This window comes from Mus musculus, chromosome 10 (assembly GCF_000001635.26).
Source record: "Mus musculus strain C57BL/6J chromosome 10, GRCm38.p6 C57BL/6J".
NCBI classification, from domain to species: domain Eukaryota; kingdom Metazoa; phylum Chordata; class Mammalia; order Rodentia; family Muridae; genus Mus; species Mus musculus.
This window is the reverse complement of record NC_000076.6, coordinates 76,267,614-76,293,111: the sequence shown is the minus strand read 5'-3', so window position 1 is coordinate 76,293,111 and position 25,498 is coordinate 76,267,614. Positions and strand designations below refer to the sequence as shown.

General features: G+C 48.5%; 1 protein-coding gene across 6 annotated transcripts in view; it reads left to right on the top strand.

Moving 5' to 3' along the window:
• The window catches only part of Dip2a (disco interacting protein 2 homolog A), an 82,327-nt gene that overhangs the window by 52,249 nt on the left and 4,580 nt on the right, over positions 1-25,498 (top strand). For 3 of the 6 annotated variants that reach the window (XM_006513939.4, XM_006513940.4, XM_006513941.4), the window contains 20 exons: positions 686-800; positions 1,965-2,104; positions 5,663-5,799; positions 6,670-6,750; positions 7,459-7,586; positions 10,485-10,599; positions 12,235-12,436; positions 13,146-13,255; positions 13,326-13,406; positions 14,501-14,624; positions 16,407-16,528; positions 16,672-16,783; positions 18,014-18,123; positions 18,833-18,963; positions 19,909-20,077; positions 20,409-20,579; positions 21,707-21,736; positions 22,655-22,716; positions 22,951-23,008; positions 24,546-24,620. In XM_006513939.4, the coding sequence (XP_006514002.1) occupies positions 686-800; positions 1,965-2,104; positions 5,663-5,799; positions 6,670-6,750; positions 7,459-7,586; positions 10,485-10,599; positions 12,235-12,436; positions 13,146-13,255; positions 13,326-13,406; positions 14,501-14,624; positions 16,407-16,528; positions 16,672-16,783; positions 18,014-18,123; positions 18,833-18,963; positions 19,909-20,077; positions 20,409-20,579; positions 21,707-21,736; positions 22,655-22,716; positions 22,951-23,008; positions 24,546-24,620 (2,273 nt within the window). Of the gene's footprint in view, positions 1-685; positions 801-1,964; positions 2,105-5,662; positions 5,800-6,623; positions 6,751-7,458; positions 7,591-10,484; positions 10,600-12,234; positions 12,437-13,145; positions 13,256-13,325; positions 13,407-14,500; positions 14,625-16,406; positions 16,529-16,671; positions 16,784-18,013; positions 18,124-18,832; positions 18,964-19,908; positions 20,078-20,408; positions 20,580-21,706; positions 21,737-22,654; positions 22,717-22,950; positions 23,009-24,545; positions 24,621-25,498 lie in introns of those variants that run through there. The other 3 variants (NM_001081419.2, XR_001779571.2, XM_030245208.1) reach the window with 3 other exon arrangements.

Sequence of the window (25,498 nt, the reverse complement as noted above, 5' to 3'; positions counted from 1 at the left end):
CTTTATGATGTCGTATCCAGTCTTGGTAACACGGAACAGTCTGTTGCCTTCTTTCCTTAGGAGACACTTGCCCCCCAAAGAATGTGAAACTGGGAGCCCCTGTAGATGCCTGTTTCCCTTCTATGTACCTGTGTTGGGAGAGGTTTATAATGAAACCCTAGCGTCACCATGGCTGCAGGACCCTAGTTATTGGAGCCCTGAGCAGACGGAGCCTCCTTGTTGCCAAGTTCTCTAACACATCTGTTACATCTTGCCAGCCTTGAATGACTGAATGATGGAAGTCTACCCAAAGGAGAGGGCACAAGGGAGAGGCAGGACATCTTTGGTGAAGGTGTAGATCACACATCTCTAAAGCCACTCGCAGGAGCCGCACTTGTTGTCCCATCGGCCATCTGTGGTCAGGCCAGGCCTTGCTGGGCCACAGTAACAAACACAAGTCTAAAGCCAGGCCTCCTGTGAAAGATTTCCAGACTCTTACTTGTTGCTGAGCAGGAAATGATCGTGTGTGTCTTGTGGTGATCACTACTAACCTAAGAAGGACTGCTTTGCCAAATTGTAGCGGTGATCTTGTTAAAACAGGCTTATGTGCAGCCAGGACTCAGCCTGGCTGTCAGCAGTGTGATGCCTTACACACTGTGTGCTCTTGGCCCGCTGGCCCTCCAGTCACCTTTTATGCTTTACACAGGGTCAATATCTTCCTGCGATGCCTTCCTCAACGTCTTCCAGTCCAGAGGTCTGAGGCCAGAGGTCATCTGTCCTTGTGCCAGTTCTCCTGAGGCGCTGACAGTAGCCATCCGCAGGTAACTGAGCTGCATGCTGTCTTTTGTGAACACACATTCGAATAGTCTATGTTTGATGGAGTTACCTATGGCTCTAAGTTTGTAGTCTGTTTCTAACTGTTGGGCATCCTGAAGAAGGACTTCCTATCAGTGCCGCAGTCCCCCTCAGGTAGCAGGAGGTGCAGCCTACAGTTCCATGGTTCCTGGACTACACCACTGGATTCTCTCAATTTAGTTCTCCTTACACTTCTTCCCAAATCAAGAGCTTGCTATTTCTGCCTGATCGTACGTAAAAGTTATAACTAAACAAGAGCTCTTTGTCCTGAGAGGTTCTGCTGGCTGTGGGTCTGCTGAAGAGGACCTTTAACTTACCAAGGGAAGCATCTGCCACCATAAGCTCTGCACCCCAAGCTGCTCTTTGTGGCACATCTTGGGATGTAGAGTAGGGCCTTGAGGTTGCCCTGAGAGTCCCCACCCCATCTAAGAGCTAGTATCCTAGTATCTGGTCCCTGGGTTCCTTCCTATATTTCTTGCACACAGCATGTTGTTCCCAAACCACAGCTAGGCCCAAAGGCACTTTCCTTCCTTGGTCATGAGACTCCTGGTATTGCTGATCCTGCCCTTGAGCACCATTCTGTGGGGCTTCAGGCCATGTGCTCACAGTAGAGGACATCTCCTCAGCATCTTACAGAATTGCCTCAGCTCCGGTCATGTATGCATTGTGCTTATAATTTAAAGATAGTGTGTGCTTACAAATATCTAAGTTTTAAGTAACTATTTTAATAATAGAATTAAAAGCAGCGTCCCATGTCTTGGGAAGGGTTCTATCAGGCCATCTGCTGTGGGGAGGTGGTGTTATAAAGGTAACATGGGCCTGAGCGCCCTCTGCACATGGATGGTATCACAGCCCATTGCAGCCCAGAGGCCTCCTAATAGTTAGTCTGCCCACCTGAGTACCCTAGGACTCTGTGCTAAGGTCCCAAGGTAACCAGATAGAAATTGAGTCACCTCTGATAATAGTATTGAAGCCATACTGTAGAGAGGCACATGGCTTTAGAGTACACTGTCTTGACCAGGCCACACACAGAGCAGGTGCTTTAGTGAGGGACTGAGCGTCAGTCGAGTTCCTTGTTTCTTGGAGTGAGGGCCCTCGTCAGCAGGCCTGCTGGTGTTCTTGTTGCCTAGGCCTCCAGATCTGGGAGGACCTCCTCCAAGAAAAGCTGTCCTGTCAATGAACGGCCTGAGCTACGGTGTGATCCGAGTTGACACTGAGGAGAAGCTGTCGGTTCTCACTGTTCAGGATGTCGGCCAGGTGATGCCCGGAGGTAAGAATCGGCCAGAGTGCATCTGCATCCTGCCCTGATTGACAACAGAAAGAGCATTAGTGCACCAGCAGTGCTAGCTCACTCGCTGTACACCAGGCCTAGTCCTTAACCTCGTGCCTCTTGGGGGATTTAACACCCTGCAGTTTCTATAGGGTACCTCAGAAAAAACTGATGCTGTAAATGCCTGGATGATGAGGTCACCCGAGTAGATTGTCAGAATCACCTGTGGTGACAGATGTGGAACCTCCCCCACCCCACCCAAAAAAAAAAGGGAAGGAAGGAAGAAAATCACATCTGCACCCTCCTGCAGATGCTGGCCCGGGCATTTCCCTGCTGCTTTGAGGAAGGACAGGGAGAAGGGGTGTTGGAGTGGTCCTCTAAGTGTCACTGAGGAATGGGGCCAGAGTCTGGCTCAGGAGCCCTTGGAAGCAGGGATGCTGTCAAACTGCTCTAAGTTTACTACTCTTACAGCTACTGGTTGCTGCCCTGGCACCCCATTCCTGCCACAGGCAGTATTCCACTCTTCTGTCCTGGGTTCCTCTTTGATGCTGTGATGAAACATGCTGACCAAAAGCAGCTAACAGGAAGGAAGGTTTCATTTGGCTTACACTTTCAGGAAAGTCAAGGCAGGAGCTTGAAGCAGAAACTATGGCAGAACTCTGTTTGTTGGCTTATGTTTAGATAGTTTTTTTATACATCTCTAGCCACCTACTGAAGGAATGGTACCTCCCACAGTGCTCTGGGCTCTCCTCCATTAATTAATAATCAAAACAGTTTAACTGTCATAGGCTTGTCCATGGACCAGTCTGTTTTAGGCAGTTTCTCAATTGAGGAACCTCCTCCGAGAGGACTGTAGGCTGGGCCAAGTTGGCAAGGCTAATCAAGACACTTTGTTAGTTCCAGAAGTAGGGTGCTATCTTGCATACCCAGTTACCCTCAACATCGGTGCTCCCCTCTTCTGCCAGATGTGTGGGTTCTGCTGGCTGCCTGGCGTCCTGGCCTCAAGCTGCAGTCTGTGGCCCAGGCAGCCTTGATGAAGGGTGCTAAACTCCAGACACAGAAGCTTCAGATACACTGGTCCCTGGGTTAGGCAGAGTTCTGACTGCAGTGAACATAGAGGTTTAAATTAGAGTTTCTGGCTCCACCTTTTAATTCATGGGAATTATATTTCTTCCTATAATTTGACTCCCTTAGAAACAGTCTTGCGGAATGCTTGACTTTGTAGTTAAAACATTTTCAAAAGCATGGCGGATGACTTCAACAGTCTCAGCACTTAGGACGCTGAAGCAGAGGAGTCCTGTGTTTGGGGCCTGCTTGGGCTACCTAGTAGACCTGGTCTCAACAACAACCAAATGATAAAATAAAAACAGACAATGGAGTAATATTGTTTACTTGTTCAAGTAGGTTGTAAATTGTGTGTGGGGGATTGTGAGTAATACTTAGTTTGTATATTCCTTTGTATGCAGAGGGGGACACATGTATGTGCGTGTGCACGTAGGGGCCTGAGGACAACCTCCGGTGGTGTTACTTAGACATTCTAACCCTTACTTAGAAATAGGGTCTCAGTGGCCTGGAGCTCTCTGACTCGGCTAGTCTGGCTAGCCAGCAAGCCTCAAAGATCTGCCCATCTGTCTACCCAACACTAGAACTTAAAAAAAAAATGCCATTGTGCATGGCTTTCTAACACATTGTACATGGCTTTCTAAAACATTGTGCACGGCTCTGAGATTTATTTAGGTCCCATGCTTCCTGGCACCCACTTTCCTAGCAGCTGTCTCCCGTCCTCGCTATTTATTTTGAATACATCAAGAGTTACACTTGTTTTCCTTTATTGCTCTGAGGCATGCAAACCTGTCTTGTGTTGTGCACTTCCCAGTCATATATCTGTACACACACTCCCACATGTCTGTACATGTGCTCCCAGGTGTTTTTCTGTGTATGTGTCCGCCAGATATGTGTACACATGCTTTGTGACACTTTCCCTGGAGAACAAATGAACAGCTATCTACTCGCCCCAGGCAGGGAATCCATAACAGCCCAAAGTCAGGATAGCATCCACGTCCAACTTAGTGGACCAGTGAGCTTCAGGAGTGGAAATGATCCCACGACAGCCGTATCACTGAAAGCCAACCCCAGCCTAGATGACTGCTCACAAAAGCTGGAGACCTGGAACACGCTGTACAACCTGCAGTCAGTGTAAGAGGCTGGAGAGCTTGCTCAGGCAGCTCAAGTGGTCTGAGACTCTTCTATGCAGTTGGACTTCCCTGAGAATGTATCTCCCGATTCAAAGCAAGTTATATGCAAGCTTTGGGAGGAGAGAGCCTAATGAATCTGCTGAGTTTTAGGGATTTTTTTCTGAAGCTTTTAAGTTGTTTATTTCCTGAATTTTGTGAAGTTTCCTTGAAGGGTGGAATGTTTCACTTCCCTTGAAAACATTCCATGTCTTAACACGCTTCAGTCCAAGACAGATGTCTCACCTCTGACGAAATGGCCACACAATGACTGATTGTGCACACACTTCCTAGGCATTCTCTCTGGGGTTGGGGCCCTTCCCAGCGTTTGGCGGTTGCTTAATTGACTGGGCTTCTGGGCACAGTCAAATCTAATAAGTCTTATTCCAGCGCTGAAGTGTGCTGTACCGGCCTCCTAGCATTCACACTTATACAATATCAAGTGGATTTGTAGTAATTTGAGTGATTTTTGTGACTTTTAAATCATCTCTGTGCACACTGAAGGTAAATACTCCCGTCCGTGTACATGGGAAAATGAGATTCTGTTAGTCAAGAGAGTATTGGATAGGGCTGGTGAGATGGCTCAGCAGTTAAGAGCACTGACTGCTCTTCCAGAGGTCCTGAGTTCAATTCCCAGCAACCACATGGTGGCTCACAACCATCTGTAATGGGATCTGATGTCCTCTTCTGGTGTGTCTGAAGACAGCTACAGTCTACTTGTACACATAAAATAAATAAATCAATCTTTTTTTAAAAAAAAAAAAAAGAGTATTACATAGATGTAGTTTACTTTTTAATCACATCTGACCCTCCCCATTCTGCATGTCTGCATGTGTGCATTCATGTCTCTGTGTGTGTGTATGTCTGTGTGTCTGTGTGTCTGTGTGGTCTGTATCTGTCTTTCTAGCGCGGGCAGTGGACCCAGACCTCCTTATATCCTAAGTGAGCTCGCTACCACTTATAGCCGTATCCCTCACGCTGCTTATAACAAGTACTTAAATAGCACTGTCCACACCCACACCGTGACTCTCTGTATAAGAATTTGCAGCCTGTGTAATGTTTTGTTTCTATAACTTCAATTATAGCAGCAGTGCCAGGCACGGTGGCGCACTTATTATCTCATCACTTGGGAGGCAGAGGCAGGTGGATCTCTGTGAGTTCCTCAGGCCAGCTCCATCCAAATAGAGAGGCCTGGGCCAGTCAGAGCTACACAGTGTCTCAAAAACAAACAAATGAAAAACCCCTCGAATATGTGAGCAAGAAAACTTTTGTGAGTGATCTGTTTAAATATATACCTTGATGATTTTGAATTCTTTTCTCTGTTTAGCTAGTGTGTGTGTTGTGAAGGTAGATGGTGCCCCTTATCTCTGTAAAACTGATGAAATTGGAGAAATCTGTGTCAATTCTGTTGCAACTGGGACAGCATACTATGGACTGCTTGGAATCACGAAGAATACATTTGAGGTGCGTATCCCCTTCCTGATCTTTATCTTGAAATCAAATCCCATGAGTGTTGATGGGCACAAATGTTCAGGGGGAAGTGGAGGCCCCCGAGGAGTGATTCACACACTCCACAGGCTTAGCTGGCTTCGGCCAGTGAGAAGGTACCGATAGGACCCCAGCTCTGCTCACTGTATGATCCCTGTTGTTCACGATAAGTCCCTGTAAGGACAGGTGATACCAGGAGCTGGGTGTACAAATAGGTGAGGGTTGCTGGAGTCCTGGGTAGGTGCTGTATCCACTCAGCAGAGCAGACAAGGTGAGAGAATGGTCTGTGGAGGGCCAGGTGCCCTGGGAGTCTCTTCCTGTGGGACACTAAACCCTGGGCCACAGGCGGTGTGTGGTATTTGAAATGGCTAAAGTAATGCCATCTTTCCCTAACTCGATTTTGTGTCCGCTAAGACAGGTCTCAGCCTTCCAGCCCTCATCAATCACATCCACCCTGGTTATGCTTTTTGAGCTGTCTGTGACCAGGAGTGTGGTCCAAATATGTTAATGAAAGTAATAAATCTTTGTGCAATCTAAAACTGAAAATTGAAACAACTAAGAGGAAATGTAAATAAAATGCTGCACATTTGAAAAACAATGCTGCTAAGCTTTGCAAGAGGACAACATTACCGAATGTTCTAGCTCCCTGATGGATGTCTTCCCCCTCGAGCATTGACGTAACAGTGGGCTTTGTCTTTAAGAAGCCTGCGTCATCACCAAGAGGCAATTTGGAGGCCTGAGCCTGCCTTGGCCTGGCCACTATTGAGTCCTCCTGCTTGCCCGCCCTGTCTTTCTAGTAGTCAGTGAGTTGTCTGCTGCCTGACATCCTCTCCCCTGTTCTGGCAGACCGTCCCGGTCACTGCGGACGGAGTCCCTGTCTCTGACCGGCCTTTCACCAGGACAGGCCTTCTGGGATTTATCGGACCTGTGAGTATGAGTGTGACCTCCTATACCCGCCCAGCTGCAGAGAGCGCTGGCGGAGGAAAGGAACGCTGCTCTGTAAACACGCTCCTGTCCCCAGTGTCCTAGGTTCTCAGTGTGACCTTGGCCTGTCGTGCTGACCACCCTGGCCTGCTTCTGACCTGCATGTACTGTTTCTCCAGCCACCGACCCACAGTGGGCCCCGGGTGCGAAACGAAGTGGGGGTGATTTTGTTTTTATCATTTTTTTCCAGTTTTGATATTTAAAATGATAAAATGAATACATCTGCAGCATCTAGGCCCACCTCTTCTCAGGTGGATGCGTGTGTCCTTTCCCAGAAACATTGGTTGTCACAGCTCAGGGACGGGCTCACTCCCTTGTGGGTGTCTGCAGGCCAGAACTGCTTAGTACCAGCTAGTGTAATGTGGCGGTGTCTGTAGCTACATAGTTAGCTCATGGGTCACATGACACACCATGAGGCCTTGCCCTTGTTGGAGCATCTCAGAGTCGTTCACACACCCACCCATGACTTTATAGCCCTTTAACATTGATGCCCCTTTCCCACCCTTCAGTGCTGCCCTCTCTTCACCCATGTGATCTGTCCCACCCGACCTGAGTGTACTGAGGGGTGCAGTCGCTTGTTGACCCTGTGAGGAGCTGTATTCGTTGTGTTCTCCAATCCCTCTCCTGAGGCCTGACACACCCTTTCCTCAGGATAACCTGGTCTTCGTCGTGGGCAAGTTGGACGGGCTGATGGTCGTAGGAGTCCGCAGACACAATGCAGATGACATTGTGGCTACTGCCCTGGCTGTGGAGCCCATGAAGTTTGTCTACAGAGGCAGGTGATGCATGGGAGACCCCGTACCTGGCTTTCAGATCTCTTCTGTACTCAAAATCTGGGAGGTCTGTGTAGAGTATAAATGTTATGCATACCAGAAAAGTTACACAAAGAAAGAAAAATAATGTTTGCCTCAGAGATAGCAGAGGTAAACTACTTCATTTCCAGCAGTTGTTCAGGTCTCTAAGAGAGCACGGTCTGGCTCTGCAGAGGTGGCTCAGTGGCTCAGACTCACTACTCTTCCAGAGGACCCAGGTTCGATTCCAGCACCTACATGGAAGGTGTAACTCCACTTCCAAGGTATTTAATGCTCTATTCTGGTCTCTTCAGGCACCAGCACACACAAGGTACATAAGATATAAGATATATATGCAGGCAATATATATCATATACTTCATTGCTCCTAGAATAAAAATGTCCTCCCGAGTGTCTACATTGGTTAAGCGAGGACTTTAGACATTCAGGTGTGTTGAGTGGGTGGACGCCTGTGGTTTTGCCTGAGACACCATGGGAAAGGTCTGAGAAGGGATTTTCTCCAGCTCTCCCCGCCTTGAGCTCTTGAGCTCGGAAGAAGCTTGTTTTCTCTTGGCCTGCCCAGCCAACTCCTTTAAAGTCTGATTCTTCTTAAAGGGAATGTACGCCTTTGTTCCTTCAGTGTGGACCTGTGAGCTGGGCCAGGCCCTGCCTTTGAACATGCATTAAAGAAATAGGGAGTCATACCAGGTGGGCACAGACGCCTTCCAGTGGGTGGTCCCTTGAAGTAGAAACTCAGGTGCTGCAGGCAGTATTGTCCACGGGACGCTTGTCAGGGAAATAGACGCTCTGCTTTTAAACAGGTTGCGGAGATTGTGTCTTCATATCCTACTGTCTCCCCCAGGCAAGTACCTTGTTAAGGTCAGGCCAGCCCATGTGACTTACTGTGTGTGGTGGCTTTGTTCTGTGACAGAGGAGCCTGCCTGTCCCTTCCAGGGACTTGAGAAATACAGGGGGAAATGTAGAAAATCAGGTTAAGAAGCTACTCAAGAAGAAGGAACAGAACATTGGAAGGAATTAGGAGAAAGGATGAAAGAGAGGATGGGAGACAGGATGGGAGAAAGGATGAGAGAGAGGATGGAAGACAGGATGGGAGACAGGATGGGAGACAGATTGGGAGAAAGGATGAGAGAGAGGAGGGGAATCCAGGTAGCAGCTCCAGAGGGTGTGCATGGAGCTGAAGAGCTGTCTGAAGAGATGGGAGGCTGGCATACGCTACACTGGAGCCAGCTGTTCTTACTTGGTAAGCTAGGAGGATGCTGAACAGACTTCCAACCACCATGGAACTGATTTGATAAGGCGGCAGAGCATGATGTTTGCACGTTCTAACCTAAATGTTATGGCTCTCCTAGTTTGCTGTGATAAACACCGTGACCAAAAACAACTTGGGGAGCAAATGGTTTTTCTCATGTTACACCTTCATCACACAGGATGCCAGGGCAGGAGTTCAAGGCAGGAACTGAAGCAGAGGCCACAGAAGACGGCTGCTTACTGGCCTGCTGTTCGTGTCTTGTCCAGCTCGCTTTCTTCTATAGCCCAGGACCACATGCCTAGGGATGGTACCACCCACAGTGGGCTAGGCCATCTCCCATCAATCATTATCAACAAAATGTCCAACAGATTTACCCTCTAGCCAGTCAGTTAGAGCACTTTCTCAGTTAGGTTCCCTCTTCCCAGATAGCCTGAGCTGACAAAAACCTAACCAGCACAATGCCTGTCCACATTGTCTCTTAACTTGTAGAACCCCAGGCATATGGATTTCAGAAGTTTTGTTACAATAAATCCCATATTGAAAAACGTGTGGACAAGGTACCAGAGAAGTACATTTAGGAATGCTACAGGAGGACACGCCCAGGAGAAAGACATCGAGAAAGCTTGCTGGATAAAAGAATGTGCTTATGGGCTGTACATGCCACGTTGAGAAATGAGCGGGCATACCAGGTGATAGAGAAGATAGGAGAACTCGTATCTACAGACATTCTAGTATAAGGGATTTGGTGGGGAAAGCCAGCCTCTTAACTTTGACGGGAGAAATCTGTTAGTTTTGATAGTCCAGAACAACAACAACAACAAAAGATGCATGTGCACACACAGGCAGATATATAAACAAGAAAAAGGTGAGTATACACATGTACACACACAAATGCAAGGAAGGAAGGGAGAAAGAGGAGGAGACGTAGGCCATGGGGACGGCTCAGCATATAAAGATACTTACTAGCAAGCTTAGTGACTTGGGTTCAACCCTAGACCTACCTGGAGAACTGGCTTCAGAGCTTGTGTCTAACCTCTGCACATGCTCTAGGAAAATGTGGAAAAGCCCAGTTCTTAAAACATTTTAAAATCTACTTATTTTTATTTTATGTGCACCACATGTATGTGTGGTACCAATGGAGGCCAGAAAAGTGCATCCGATGCCCCTGGGATTGGAGTGACAGGTCATGAGCTACCATGTAGGTGATTGGAATCAAACCCAGATCTTCTGGAAGAGCAGCCATCTGAGCCACTTCTTCAGTCCTTAGAATTTTTTTTTTTTAATGGAAGAGGACTTGTTGAAATTTGTAAAGTTAGGTAGAAGAAACAAGCCTAAAAAGAGCAGTCACAATTAGGATTAATTAACTCATCATTGGAAATATTTGGTCTATTAAGATTTTTTTTTTAATTTGTGCCTAGTACTACAATTGTTATTTTTGTGAGTTGAAACTGTTTTAGCTATAGTACTAGAGAAGAGAATGACAGGCTCCTTGGTGTTTTAAGAATAAGTAGTCTGTCTACTCCACAGAACATTGCGACGTTCATATAGCCTGACTTGAGAGAGGAAGGCTCCGGCACTCTTCCTCTGAGTAGTTACTTTGCCTGTGTCCCCTCTCAGGATCGCTGTGTTCTCTGTGACTGTGCTGCACGATGACCGGATTGTCTTGGTGGCTGAGCAGCGGCCTGACGCTTCGGAGGAAGACAGCTTCCAATGGATGAGCCGTGTGCTACAGGTAGGCATGCTGCCGTGGCTGCTGAGCTCTGCACACAGGGCCTTACAGATGACAGGTAGTTAAAAGGGAGTCAGATATGTGTGCCAGGAAAGTCAGAGGCCACAATCAGATACACAACATATAAACAAAACAATATATGAGTTTACATGCTGGTCACTTGGCTTCATGTCCAGTTTGTACCTCTGTAAAGACCATTAGCATTTTTTAAAGATTAATAATTTATGAATATAATTGTGTCTGACCACTGTTAAAATTACCTCAACTATCTAGTTGTTTTGACGGAATCACGAGATCCTTACAATTGGTAGGGACGCATTCTTTTTATTCTGTAGATACCTCCGTTACTTTTGTGGCAAGTCTGAAGGAAGCATGCATTTTCCCCAGTCTCACCTAACCATGCTTTGTGTGCATCATGTCTTGTGGATGTTTCTGTGGCTCCTGTGAGTGGATCTGGAGGCCTGTTTGGACCAGGCCAGTTTTCTGGCAAAATTCTCTTGTTGTTGCCCCTCTTACATCCGCACTTGTGATCTGTCGGTTTTGTGGTAGTCATGTTGTGACCTTTTCAACCATCCTTCACCATTAACTAGAACATACAGGGAAAAAAAGATGATGGATAGATTCCAGATTAATGAAATCCCTAGGGATGATTGCTGAGTTGACTTGTTCGTTTCATCATGAACTAATAGGTTTAAATGTCTGTGTTTCAGTGTGTGGTAGCTATGACTGCAATCATTCAGAGCTCAATGGAGCCCCTTGATAAAGCCTGGGGTCTCTGAGGCCATAGTAGAAACTGGCCGGCCAGACACAGGGCACCTGTCCTGTGTGGTCATAAGTGGGATAGTGGACTTACCTCACTGCTCATTCTCAGTCACCCTGAGCCCTTCTCAGAGGACAGAGGAGAGAATGGTACTACTCAATTGTTTGTAAGATTCTCTGTGTTCTGAATTTATGATGAGAGTTCTTATTCAAACTCAAGACATGGGGTCTCCGCTTAACTCATCCTCCTGTTAACATAGTCGCTAACAGTGGGCAGTATCACTCATTGACTTCCGGCCACAGGCGAGCGGGGAATAGCTCACATGATTTTACGGTTCTCTTCCTTTGCACGCCTCTTCCTGGGTACCAGTTAGCAAGACTGTTTAAAGCCACATTAAATTGAGGCGCTGAACTGTGCTACTATCTAAGTTCTGATCCAATACATTCTTTTCACTTTCAGTTGTTAAGAATTGCATTTTATCATTAAGTTGGTTCTATTTGAAATATAAACATAAATTCAAGTTTAGGATACCTAGCTTCTGTCAGTTTTGGTTCACCTCTTCCCTGATGGAGGCCCCAGCATGCATTTGTGGCTTCTGAGCCTTGTGGGTTTGATACAAGCAGGTCCATAGGGGTGTGTGTGTGTGTGTGTGTGCGTGTGTGTGTGTGTGTGTGTGTGTGTGTGTGTGTGTGTGTGTGTAAACTCTGTGTATCTCATGGTAGAGGCAAGTACACTCTGTCTTCTTGGCTTGAGGAGTTGTGTCAGAGGTCACCCACTCCTGGACTTCTGCACTTGTTTTCTGTTCTGTGTGGGGTCCCCTTCCAGCTCTCCCTGGCCCAGGCTGGCAGCACATGCTCAGTAGAGCTTTTGCCTTCCAGGCCATCGACAGCATCCACCAGGTGGGTGTGTACTGTTTGGCCCTAGTTCCTGCCAACACTTTGCCCAAGGCTCCTCTGGGAGGAATTCACATTTCTGAAACGAAGCAGCGCTTTCTGGAAGGGACGCTCCACCCATGTAACGTGTTGATGTGCCCTCACACGTGCGTTACCAACCTTCCCAAGCCTCGCCAGAAACAGCCAGGTTAGTACCTAACAGCGAGGCCGCCTGGCCTTGACGGGCTGGCTGCAGTGGGTGTAGCTGCATTGGATCTTGCAGGAGTCAGTACCCCCACCTCCTTGGGCCTGGGGTTGAGTTAAGGATCAGACTGGGTGTGTGCACCTGCTCCTGGCTCACGAAATGGGATGCTGCTGGTGCAGCTGCCTGTTGGTACCCACCTGCCTCCTGGTAATCAGTTTTAATGATACATTCAAGGGTACATTAATGTCTGCAAGGAGATGTAGGCTCTGGATCCAAGAAGCCCCTGGTAGCCACTAGGGTTTTAGGAATTGGAGTTTCTCAAGGGTTAATTTCATGTTTCTGATTTAACACAAAAAATAAGTATAAAGGCCAGTTTAGCTAGCACAATCAGTTTGTTATTAATTTGTATATGTAAATATTTAGGAAAAGCTAGCTTCCTTTTACTGACTACTGAATACATAAGTATAACACACTTCAAGGATTCTGGTTTACACATGAAATATAGCATAGCTATAAAACATTATTTGGTTAGCATCCCAAGAATATGGTACATGGCATAGTTTATATTTGAGAGTGATCTGAGTTCTTACACTTAAAGAAAAGTATTAATACCCAGGTACATTTTAAAATAACAACAGTTATATATGTAAGTAAAGCCATGGGGCATTACGGATTAGAAGTTCCCAGCTCGGCATTTGGAATCTGTTTGCAGAAGTTGGACCAGCCTCGATGATTGTTGGGAACCTGGTTGCTGGAAAAAGGATCGCACAGGCCTCTGGGAGAGAGCTGGCCCACCTGGAGGACAGCGACCAGGCTCGCAAGGTACCGGGCATCTCCTGGGGGCAGGTGGCATCCAAGACAGTGCAGGTGCGAGGCTCCTCTCTCTGCACAGTTCCTGTTCCTGGCAGACGTGCTGCAGTGGCGGGCTCACACCACTCCTGACCACCCTCTGTTCCTGCTGCTGAATGCTAAGGTGAGAGTTGGGCTTTCGGGGTCACCTCCATGTCCTCATTGTTTCTGTGGGGAGTAGAATGCCATCGGTCCCTCTGTGGCATTGTTCTCTCTGCCTGCCAGCTTTCTTGGAGAGACCTGTGCTTTGTACAGTGGACACAAAGTCTGTTGATTTGCATTTATCTGGAAAATTCTTACCAGTTCTATTTTCTTGTTAGGAACTATATCTGTGTAAGTGCTCTTGGGTTTCTGAGCTAAAAGGAAATGTTTATATGGTAATACTTATACATTTATATGGTAACACTTATACATTTATATGGTAATACTTACACACTTAGTCTTTGTACATTTGCTTACATCTTTGAAATGACAAACACTATTTGCTGTTCCAAACTGCTTCTCCTTTGTGGCTAAGATCTGTCACATTGTCTGAGTGTCTGCTAATGCTCTACACCATACTAAGAATGCCTAGAATCAGAGGAGATCCCGCAACCCTCACATCACAAGATTGCAGAACCAAACACTGTGACAGCCTTGTGTGACTCCCGGTCAGTTACGCCAAACGTGCTTTAAGATACCTTGATTTTAAAAGTCACTTAGAGAGCAGGTACCATGATCTTAGAAAATGCAAATTCATTCCTGGAGCTCTCTGCTCCTTGGGAGATCTACTTTTTATTTGTTTTTATCTGACAGGACCTTGCTGTGTAAGTCATGCTGACAGATAGTGACTAGTCGTCCACAAAGATGTAGTCAGCTTGTGGAAAACAGCCCCCAGATCAGTGGAGTGGAGAGAATCCCGAGTGCTGCTGCCCTGGTTCTAGCCATCTGCAAGAGGGCAATGTCCTGCAGGCTCAAAGTGCAGAGGCCTGTAACCCAGGTCTCAGGGGAAGGATCCAGAATTCAGAGGGGCCCTAGGCACAGGGCCTCTGGCTTTTCATAGCCTTTGGCTCTGACATGTATGAGTGAAGTACTTAGCTTTCTAGGTTCAGATTGGGCCACTCAGAGATGCCCAGCCCCCCACTACAGGCACTTGGCAGACCACAGGAGCCTGGTGTACAGAGCAGATCCTCTTCCGTTTAGAAGGTCAGCACACCAATGAAGTCCATTCTTCTCCAGGGCACGGTCACCAGCACTGCAACCTGTATCCAGCTGCACAAAAGGGCTGAGAGAGTGGCTGCCGCTCTGATGGAGAAGGGGCGGCTAGATGCTGGGGACCATGTGGCTTTGGTGTACCCTCCAGGTGAATGCACACCCACGGCCCTCTCCTGGCCTTGAGAAAAGGAGCTCAGGCTCTCCCTACTCTGTGACATCAGTGCCCCCTCCCTGCCCCTGTGAGCCCTCTGGGCAGGACCTCTGTTCCTAGTGGACTTGTCAGCTTCTTGGCTGTCAGGGTAGCAGGTGCCCATGCCCATCCACCTCACTCTAGAGCTAGACTCTCACCCTGCTGCAGCATCTCAGATCAAGGGATGCGGGAAGGGCAGCTATTGCTGATGGCTGCTGTGAGCAGAGCTGGAATTGGAAGTACAGTTGTGTCCTTTAGAGAGCTCCTGGTTCACACTGTCCCTTCAACTTAAATTCAAACTGTGGGGTTTTACTAAACCTCTTCTCACTCTAAAATCCCAGACTCTCCAGGACAGTGACTCTCAACCTTCCTAACGCTGTGACCCCTTTAATACAGTTCCTTAGTTGTGGTGACCCCAACCATAAAATTATTTCGTTGCTATTTTATAATTATAATTCTACTCCTGTTATGAGTTGAAATGTAAATATATGATATGCAGGAGGTCTGATATGTGACCCCTGTGAAGGGGTCATTCAGGTCCCCCTCCCCAGAGGGGTCCCGACCCACAGGTTGAGATCCCTGCTCTAGGACCTAGGCAGAGTGGCATGTCCTGTTACTACACACATTTTTGGTACTCCAAATGACACGCAGAATTCTCTAATAATTACGATGGTACCTTGGCGACATTTTAAAGGACAAGCTGAAGTGTTTGGTGTGTGCTTACTCATACCCCAGCCACTTTCTCATGATGCTGAGAAGTGAACCCAGGAGCTTGCACAGGCTGGGCAAGACTCTGTCTCCCCTTTTTCCCTAGGGCTGCGGCAGATGCCCTTCCGCTACAGCTTGGCTCCTCCATCATACTGTCCTCCTGACACAAAAGTCTTCTGTCTTAATTCAAGAAGCCTTCTCCAGTGACCCTCTTCCCAATGTGCTTCTCGCCCCTGCTTTTCCTCCTGAACCTTGGTTCCTCCCGTCTCTGCCTCTGTCTCTGTCTGTCTCTGTCTCTGTCTCTCTGACTCTCTGTCTCTCTCTCTGTCTCTCTCTCTCTCTGTCTTTAGTAACTGACATTTCCTCTTCCCTTAGCTCTCTTCCCTCTCAGAGTTGTAAATGTCATTCCTGACTTTTTTCCTTAAGACCGTCTTGTCTTCTGCTTTGTCACACTGCATCTGTATCCTGAGAATGTCTGTCTGATATTTTAAAAGTTATAGTTTCTGTTAGTATCATTTTCTAGTGCATTTAACATGTTTTAACATAGACTGTCAGAAGGCTTTGTAGGTGTCTGAAGGAATGACTCCCCTTGGTGTGGAGGCCGGAGGATGCCCACTGCAAGTAGTTAGTCTCTGAGGATGTCCCCTGAGGAGGCCCCCCTGAGGTCTCTATAGACAGACTTGTCCAGCCCTGCTAGCTCCTGGGTCTGATGGGACAAAGGTCTACTGCACAGTGCAAGAATCTTCCTGCTGCAGTATGTGAGCATCTGGTGTGTCCCTAGCTCCACATCCCGTGGCCCCCTCCTGAGACCCCCTCCTAGGGTGCAGGAGATGCCCCCTTCCTGCGCATATTATAGTGCCAGGTTTGGTAAACACCTATCATTTGGAGTTAGCCACACCGTATTAAAAAGATACCATGCTCGCTTGTCCCTTTTCTCTCCGTGGACAAATGTTCTAAGTTGTCCTCCTCGGGCCTGAAGTTATCTACCTACACTCGGGAGCCCAGCGTTGAACATGTGCCCTGTCTCCCCAGGGGTGGATCTTATTGCTGCATTCTATGGCTGCCTGTACTGTGGCTGTGTGCCTGTCACTGTGCGACCCCCACACCCCCAGAACCTTGGCACAACATTGCCCACTGTGAAGATGATTGTAGAGGTATGCTCACCCTCCTGGCAGGCCATGCCTGTCCTCTGGGGTGGGAAGTCCTGGTGCTTATCACGAACGGTCTCTGCAGGGTTGTATGGAGATGATGGGCTAGCCTCACTGCTTACTCCGGCTCTTGCTTCCATGTGATATAGGTCAGCAAATCTGCGTGTGTCCTCAGCACACAGGCCATCACACGGCTGCTCAAGTCCAAAGAGGCAGCTGCCGCTGTAGATGTCAGGACCTGGCCAACCATCCTAGATACAGGTATGTGTCTCCAGCAGCCACCCCTGCAAGGGCAGACTCTTGCTTTCTTTCCTGTAGGCTTGCTGCTGCTGGAGTTATGTTGTTGATATGCAAAAGAGACGACTCGGTGGTTAAGAGTACTTGTTGCTCTTGCAGAGGACTGGATGTGACTCCCAGAACCCATATGGAGGCTTATAACTCCAGTACTCAGGGAGCCAGTGCCCTCTTCTGACCTCTACACGTATATAGTGCACAGATAAATACATACATAATACATAAATACATAACAAAATAACATTGAAAGCAATGACTGTTTGGATAAATAGATCAGGTGTGTAGATGGTGAGAGGGGTTCTCGGGTTTACCTGGTAGAGCAGTACACTGTTGGAGGGCCATTAGGTACCACTGCAGCTTACACGGCTGACCCCTGGCCAGGATGTGGGGTCTTCTCCACTCTGTGCCCACCATCAGCAGTCTCCATACTTGTGTGGGGGACTGAAATCCTATTCTTTACTGCCTCTTACCTGTCATTTGTGAAAACTATGCCCACCCCCAGAGTCCCCATCACTCTCTCGGGTAAGTGATATCGTGCCCCTGAGATGCCTTTGGCTCAGCTGAGAAGAAGCTGTGCCCCTGCTTGAGACAGCACGGTGGCTGAGAACAGCTCTGCAGATATAGACTGCTCCACCTAGCGGAGCCCGGTACCGCCAGGGACCGAGTGCTGGCTTGGGAACAGCAGGAACCTCTCCTTTTATGTCATACCCTTACATCTGAAGTTCTGTTTTATGTGGAAACCAGAGACTAATAGCTGATACCGCGGCAGGCATAAAGAACTAGTACTGGGCAGCTGACACTGGCCAAGGGTCAGGCTGTGAGCTCCAGCTGGGCAGAGTCTTTCAGTCTCGAGCTCAGTTGGCTCTTGTTGAACCTGCACCCATTTGTGGCTCTGCCGCAGCCTCTGCGATATCAGCATATGCTGAGCACTGACCTTTCCGATCAACAGCGAAGGGACTCTTCCTGTTGCCTCCAGGCCCACAGAATAGATGTGGCAAGCCTGCACCACAGATCACTCCTGAAAGAGTGAACCATCCCACATGTAAACTGCATACACCTCCTGCCCGCTGGTAGCCTGACTTCTGTGACAGATCTGTCTCAGGACTCAGATCATGCCTATTTCTTGCCTGGGGAAGTTGAAGCTTCTACCTTGTGCAGGCTGTGTGACATTTGCCACTGGTATCTTCTGTTTAACAGATGACATTCCAAAAAAGAAGGTGGCTAGCATTTTCAGACCGCCCTCCCCAGACGTGCTCGCGTACTTGGACTTCAGTGTGTCAACGACAGGGATCTTAGCTGGAGTTAAGGTAGGACCTCCGAGCACCCATTCGCTCTAACCTCAGAGCGCCCATTACCTCTAACCTCACGGGAACCCTGAGGGAACGGGCAGGAGCAAGGCTGCTGTTGGGAAGGATGTGGGCTGTAACTTTAAGCGATGCTTCTTGTGCAAAGCACAAAGCAACATTATCACGTTTGGTTTGGTTTGGTTTTTTTAAATATATGTTAAATGTTGATGAAGCTCCAGGTTGTATCTTTTGCTGTATATGGAAATGTCTGGTCTCTCAATTGAGGTGACTTTGCTGAGTTTACTTAATGTGAATTAAGAGGACACTTACAGTGGCATGCATGAGAGGGTTAAGAGCACTCTCTGCTTTTGCAGAGGGAGGACCTAGGTTCCTGGCATCCATTTCAGGAGGCCCACAACCACAGAATCCCAATTCCAGGGTATTCCATACCCTCTTCTGGCCTCCATGAACACCAGTCATGCACGTGTTGTACATAAATTCATACATATAAATAAAACAAATAAATCATTTGTATAGTGCGGGTAGAATGCTTTACTGCCGTGGGTACTATTCAGGCCTATGGGGGTATGAGCCAAGCATCTTCTTAGAAAGTAATTTGTTGTGTGGTAATGTGGAGCCCCATGCCCAGCCAACCACAGTGCATAGCAGACGTGGTCTCTGACCTTGCTTCCTCCACATCCCTGAGCAAGCCTTTTCTTCACTCCTACAGATGTCGCACGCAGCCACAAGTGCCTTGTGCCGTTCCATAAAGCTTCAGTGTGAGCTGTACCCCTCACGGCAGATCGCCATCTGCCTGGACCCTTACTGTGGCCTCGGGTTTGCACTGTGGTGTCTGTGCAGGTGAGTTAGGGTTAGGGTTAGGGTACCTGGGGCCTGGGTGGCTTGTGTGGTTCCTCAGAATTTAAGACTCTTCTATGGCTTTCTGAGTAGCAAGGAGGACTAGAAGTATGGGCGGGGGGGGGGGGTCTGTTTGGGGATTAGGTGGTTAGAATCTGGGTTTTAATTTAATAAAAGAATAAAAATTGCCAGGCATGGTAAGACATGCCTTTAATCACAGCACTTGAGATTCAGAGGACCTCTGAGTTTGAGGCCAGCCAGGCCTATGTACTGAGATGAAACCTTGTTAAGAAAGAAAGAGAGAGAGAGAGAGAGAGAGAGAGAGAGAGAGAGAGAGAGAGACAGAAAGAGAAAGAAAGAAAGAAAGTAAGAGAGAGAGAGAGGGAGAGAGAAAGAGAGGGAGAGAGAAAGAAAGGATAAGAGGGAGGGAGGGGAGGATGGGAAGGGAGGGAGGGAGGGAGGGGAAGGGAGAGAGAAGGGGACGCAACAAGGTAAAGACATCTACTTTGCTATGGAATCCACATGAAAATAAAAGGACTCTATGAAGTTGTCTCCTGACTGCCACATGCACACACACACACACACACACACACACACTGCACATGCATGTGCACATGTGCACATAATAATAAAAAGGAAAAGAAAAATATTTTCCAATAAATACAAACACTATCCGTTATTAGTGGTTGGGAAGAACCTTGTGGTTCTTTCTAATGCTAAGATGCTTCCTCTGTAATTAAGAGACCTCTTCCATACATAGTCCCCAAGGATGCTCCTGAAGGTGTGGGTGGAGGCCGGCACCCCGCCCACAGTGTCTTTCTGCTAACTCCCAGTGGCCCTCTGAACACCCCGGTGCCTGTTTTGGCCAGAGAAACAGTCTGTGTCAGGAAGGAGCCGGTGTGTGCAGCTTGTGCCCGTGCCCCTTTCCAATCGCCTCTCTCCCCACAGCGTCTACTCTGGGCACCAGTCAGTGCTCGTTCCCCCACTGGAGCTGGAGAGCAACGTGTCCCTCTGGCTGTCTGCCGTCAGCCAGTACAAGGCCCGAGTTACCTTCTGTTCCTACTCAGTGATGGAAATGTGCACCAAGGGCCTGGGTGCTCAGACAGGCGCCCTTAGGGTAAGTGCAAAGCGAGCCTGTACAGCCGCGGGTTCTTCCAAGCCTATGCGTCTCTGTCAAGCGCTGGACCCTAATCAGAAAGGAGGGTATCTAAGGGGGCAGGGCAGGGGTGGCCATAAATGTAAGGGCACTTATTCAGCAGTGCTTCTGTGTTTAGGATTCCCCAGATGATTGCAGAACTGGAGGAAGCAGTTTGTGTTCAAACCTGCCTTCATGTACTCAGATCTACAGCTAGACCTCATGGGCATCCCACAGATGCCCTTCCCTTAGACAGTCAGCGCTGAGGGCCCCAGATGTGTGTGCTGTGGAACAACTTCTTGCTCTTCTGCAGATGAAGGGGGTGAACCTGTCGTGTGTGCGCACATGCATGGTAGTGGCTGAGGAGCGGCCCCGGATCTCGTTAACACAGTCATTCTCCAAGCTGTTCAAAGACCTGGGCCTCCCTGCTCGTGCTGTGAGCACCACCTTTGGGTGCAGGGTCAATGTAGCTATCTGCCTCCAGGTAAGTTGGCTGTACCCAAGGTCACCTGCACCTATACCAGAGAGTAACGCCTTTGTAGACTGGTAGGAGTCACTCACCAGTTAGCCACTAGGTAGCTCTACCTCTTGCTCCACCTTGGAGCTGTGGGTGTTACCTTCCCACATAGCCATTCAGCCTTGATGACTACGAGGGCTTTGTTTAGAAAGATGTTCTGTTCGTTCTGATGAACAGAATATTTAGATAGGAAGGAAGTTTGGTTTTGAGCAGTGGCTATTGTACCTATGAGCATCTCTAAGTTAACCGTCATAGGCAGCTAACTTTTAAAAGCAAGATTGAACGTGCTTTTTAAAGAAATCGATAGTAATCTGTGGGTGGTGGCTCACACCTTTAAACCTAGCACTCAGGAGGCAAAGGCAGGTGGATCTCTGTCTGAGCCCAGCCGTGTTTACATAGCAAGTTCCCTAATCAGGAAGATAATTTGTATGGGATACAAATATTTTAGAACTGATGTGAGCATCACAGGCTCTTTTAGTAGTTGTCCTTGTTTTCTGGTTTTTATAGTAGTCTCTACTTCGCTTCTTTCTCAGCATAGCTTAAATGTTGATCAGATAGCTGACATAGCAAATGCCGAAAACAGCACAAAGTGCCCTTTCTGGGATCCCAGAGCAGTGCTTGGCATGTACCCTGTCTTCTTGGTGGCTTCATGTGCAGGACAGGTCTTGGATCCAGAATCTATACCTGTCTCAAAGGTGTCAGTCATCCTGTGTCCCCTTAGCCTCAAAAAGGCTCTGTACTGTTTTAAGTCTCCGATGACTGAGTAGCCAGGAGAGATTAGAGGGTACTATACTAGGTTGATGTTCCCACTGTGCCTGATAGGCCAAGTTGGTGACTGAGTTAAGAGAGACCTGATTCTAACTCTGAAAATGTCCCACCTCCATACATGGAAGGGCATCACCTTGTGTCAGGATGTGAGTGCCGTGTGCAACGGCAGAACTCTAACGACTGTAATGACAGGTCTGTGTTTGCTCTTTAAGATACAGTGATGCCTTCTTCTCTCGCGTGTTTCTCATGTGGCCTGTGGCCTTCTGTTTGTTTCCTGTGCTATTTCCTCCCTGTCTCCCTCTGCTGGCCGCCCTGGCCTCTGTCAGCCCAACAGGCTGGGAAAACTAGCTGAGCAGGTAGGACCTTTCCCTAGCCCTCAACCTTGCTAGTGTCTCCATGTCTGTCCTCCCCGTTCCAGCACCCCACCCCGACCCCTGCTTCTATGAGTCCATGTGCTCTTCTGGTGGATTCCAGAATACATGTTTCTCTTGCTGTCTTAGTTTATTCACAATGAGAATTATTTGACTTTACAAAAGCTCCTTTGTAACCAAATGTAAAGTTTTTCAGAGGTTGGAGAGAGGTTATACTGTCTAGAATCTTCAGAGAATGCTGTTGATCAGGGTATCCATTAAGTTTGATGTCCCTTGTCAATAAAACAGCAATACCAGGCCAGTGAGATGGTTCGCAGGTGAAGGAGATTGCTGTTGAGCCTGACCCGATGCCACTCACTGGGACCCACATAGCAGAGGAAAAGAGCTCTAGGCATGTGGGTGTGCACGCAAACACAGCTAAACATGTGTAATCATAATAAACTCTGCTGAGTGACACACTAGTACATGCTGCCCACACAGGGTGACGCTCGAGTTGTCTGGCTCAGCTGAGTGTCTGTAGGGCTCAGTCCTCAGTGGACTTAGTGAGATGCCAGGCCCTGGCTTGACGCTGGGTGGAAGTGTCCCAGTCAGCACTGTTGTGTCAGGGCAGCAGAGGCCAGCAGGCACAGAAACTTACAGAGCTGACATAAAAATTCTAGGATTGATGTTTCATTCACTGATAGTTTTGCTCAGGATCATCTGGCCAAGTAGATGTTTGGATGGACAGCATCAACTCTGCCTAGGGTGGGGACCATGAGCCCTTGTGCAGACTGAATGCAAGACACACAGCTCCTTTTCTGGGTGTCACAGATGGCCTGGGAGCAGCTGCCACACAGCCACGCTTGTGAAACTGAGCAGAGCATGAGAATTCTGAAAGAAGGTCCTCTATTGTTTTCCCTCCAGGGCACAACAGGCCCAGACCCCACGACCGTCTACGTGGACATGCGGGCACTGCGCCATGACAGGTACTGTTCCCGCCCTGTCTGCATGGTTCTCCCATCCTCTGACTAAGGGCTACAAGCTGGGTTTGCCTAAACTGTATCTCCAGCATCCTGTGTGGTAATGGTGCTAGCCAGGGCAGGGGCACTTAGACCCAGGAAATGACATTGTGGGCTCACTTGAACACGTGTGGTTTGCCTCTTTAGAAATTACTACGGAGTAAATTTTATTCTGAACTTTTCTCTTTGTCCATTTTTTAGAGTTCGTCTGGTGGAACGGGGTTCTCCGCATAGTCTACCATTGATGGAGTCTGGAAAGGTAGAAGTTGGACTGCTATAACCTGTGGTGTGGACAGTGCTGGGGTGCACACTCCTAGTGAATATGTGGGGACTGGGCTGGGCCACTGAAGCCTAGAGTTGTGAGATTAGGTCTTTGAATACTCAGAGCATAGAGCCCGGAGCTGTAGAACCCAAATATAGAAGCGAGAAGAGACTGCCTCTTTACAGACACTGCCAAGGGGTGGGGTGGGTAGGCTATGGATGAATCAACGGCCCTCACACTTGCAGTCACAAAGGGCAGCTCTGATCCCAGACTGAAGATGAGAAGAAGGTGTTCTCTAATCCAGGGTGATAGTAGAGAACAGGCCCCACCAGGGCACACCCAGACATTTGCCATCAAAGTAAGCCTTGGCCTACCTAGTAAGGTCCCAGAAACCTCCAGACAGTTGTGAGGGGCTAAATTTGCCCAAGAATGCCAAATAGAAATGTGAGCCACTGTCACAGAGCAAAGCCTGGGAGACCAGCATCCTTGGAAGCAAGGAGCGGTCAGAGAAGGATGAGTGGGCGGGGCGAGGCATACAGTGGAGTGGGCATGTGCTGTGAGCCTAACTTCATGGCAGCCTCGCTACATCCAGGATTATCAGAGGCTCCCAGGGCTGTGCGCTTTAGCCCCAGAGGCAAGAACTGGAGTTTGGCCACTGCAGACCTCACTGGCTACTGCCCAGGCCTTAGCTTTTTAGGAGACAAGGAGGTAATCAGAGATAGCCATTTGACATGTTTTCCATCCTTTAGGAGTCCCGTTTATACCTGTACCTGCCTTGTCCTTATATGGCTGCACCATGGTTATTTTTACACACTGCTTTGCAGGAGTAACGTAGGCCGGATGGAATTGTGTTCTGAGTCCTTTGCTCTCAGGGTTTATTTAGGTGGACCACGGAGGGAGAGAGTAGAGGCTCCATCTGTGTGCCAGGAGCAGAGCAGCTCGGCAGGGTAGAGCTAGGAGATACCTGGCACCCGTTATTATTTCATGTGTTCCTGCAGCTCCTTCTCCATTTTCTGAGGTCCACGTTATCATCTTCTGTGTTATTCATGGGGACACTGGGGCACAGAGCGTGTGGCCACACTTGAGAAGCAGGGTGATCTGACCCAAGCCCAGAGAGGGCCCCTAGACTGAATGTGGTAAGCTGAGCAGGGCACATGGCGGCTCTGCTGCCTGAGTTAGTGCAGAAGAGCGAGCTCACAGGGGCAGGACTTTTCGCTGGTAGCTGCTGGTGAGAACAACCTGGGAAGGATTGTGTTCCGCAGGGAGAAACCCCTGTAGGAATGGTGGAGGATCCCAGATGCTCGCCCAGTAAAGAATACAGTGCCTGCTTTCAGGAATTGGACTGTTTTTGTTCAGTTTCACAACATATTTCTGATAGTGTCCCTTCTTTTAAAATTCAGATAAAAATTAGAACAGCGTCTAAACCCCTGATCTGTAGTCAGCTCCGCAGTGGCAGATAGGGACGAGTGTGTGAGACGTGGGTCTAGCCAGCACCACCAGGTCACCAGGGCCTGAGCAGCTTTCCCCCTTCCAGATCCTCCCGGGAGTGAAGGTCATCATTGCTCACACTGAGACCAAAGGGCCCCTCGGAGACTCACACCTGGGTGAGGTGAGTGCTGCCTGAGGCTGGGGCTTGACCCAGAAGAACAAGGGCCTTCTGGACCCTGGCTTCCCGCTCCTCCTTTCAGAATCCCCTTAGAATTCAGGAGTTCTAAGCCTTTTGGGACTTCATATGTCTTTTTAAAAATTTATTTCTATTATTCTTTACAGTCTGTATGAGTTTGTTCTGTGAGCACACAAGTGCAGGGGTCTGTGGATGCTAGAGGCTGGGGTCTTTCCCAGAGCTGGAGCTACAGGTGATTGTGAGCCACCTGAGGAAGTGCTGGGAGCCAGACTCAGGTCCTCTGGAAGAACAGCAAGTGTTCTTAGTGCTTTCCCACTTCCACATTTTAAGAATCTGATAAGTGATCTCTCCCTACCTCTCCTGAACTCTCTGGCCCTGCTAGGAAGTAGGGGGGGAAAGAGTATGTGGGGAAAGAGGCCTCTCCCTGGGTCACCCTCCAACAAAGTTCTGAGGGCATTGGTTTGCCAGGGGAGTTACATGGACCCATCAGCCACTCCTGCTTTGGACAGAACTGGTCAGACACTCCTTAAAAATTGACTTGACATCAGAGCCAAGGTCACAGACCCAATGGCAATCAAACACTGGCCCCAGGTTCAAGACTACACAGGACTTTGTTTCAGGTTCAGGATCCTTGGTGTCCCCAAAACTCAGCTATATATGAGTCAGTTGTGGTACCCAAGGCCTGTCATAGGCATTGGGTGATCAGGATACCTTACTCATGGGTAGCTGCAGTGGGGGGCGGGTGGAGAGCCTCTCACTTCCAGGTAACAGGTAGATGTACCACTCACTCATGGGCAGTGAACAGGCACTGTCCCTCACCCACAAAGAGTGGGTAGGTGGAGCCTCTCACAGACAGTGGGAAA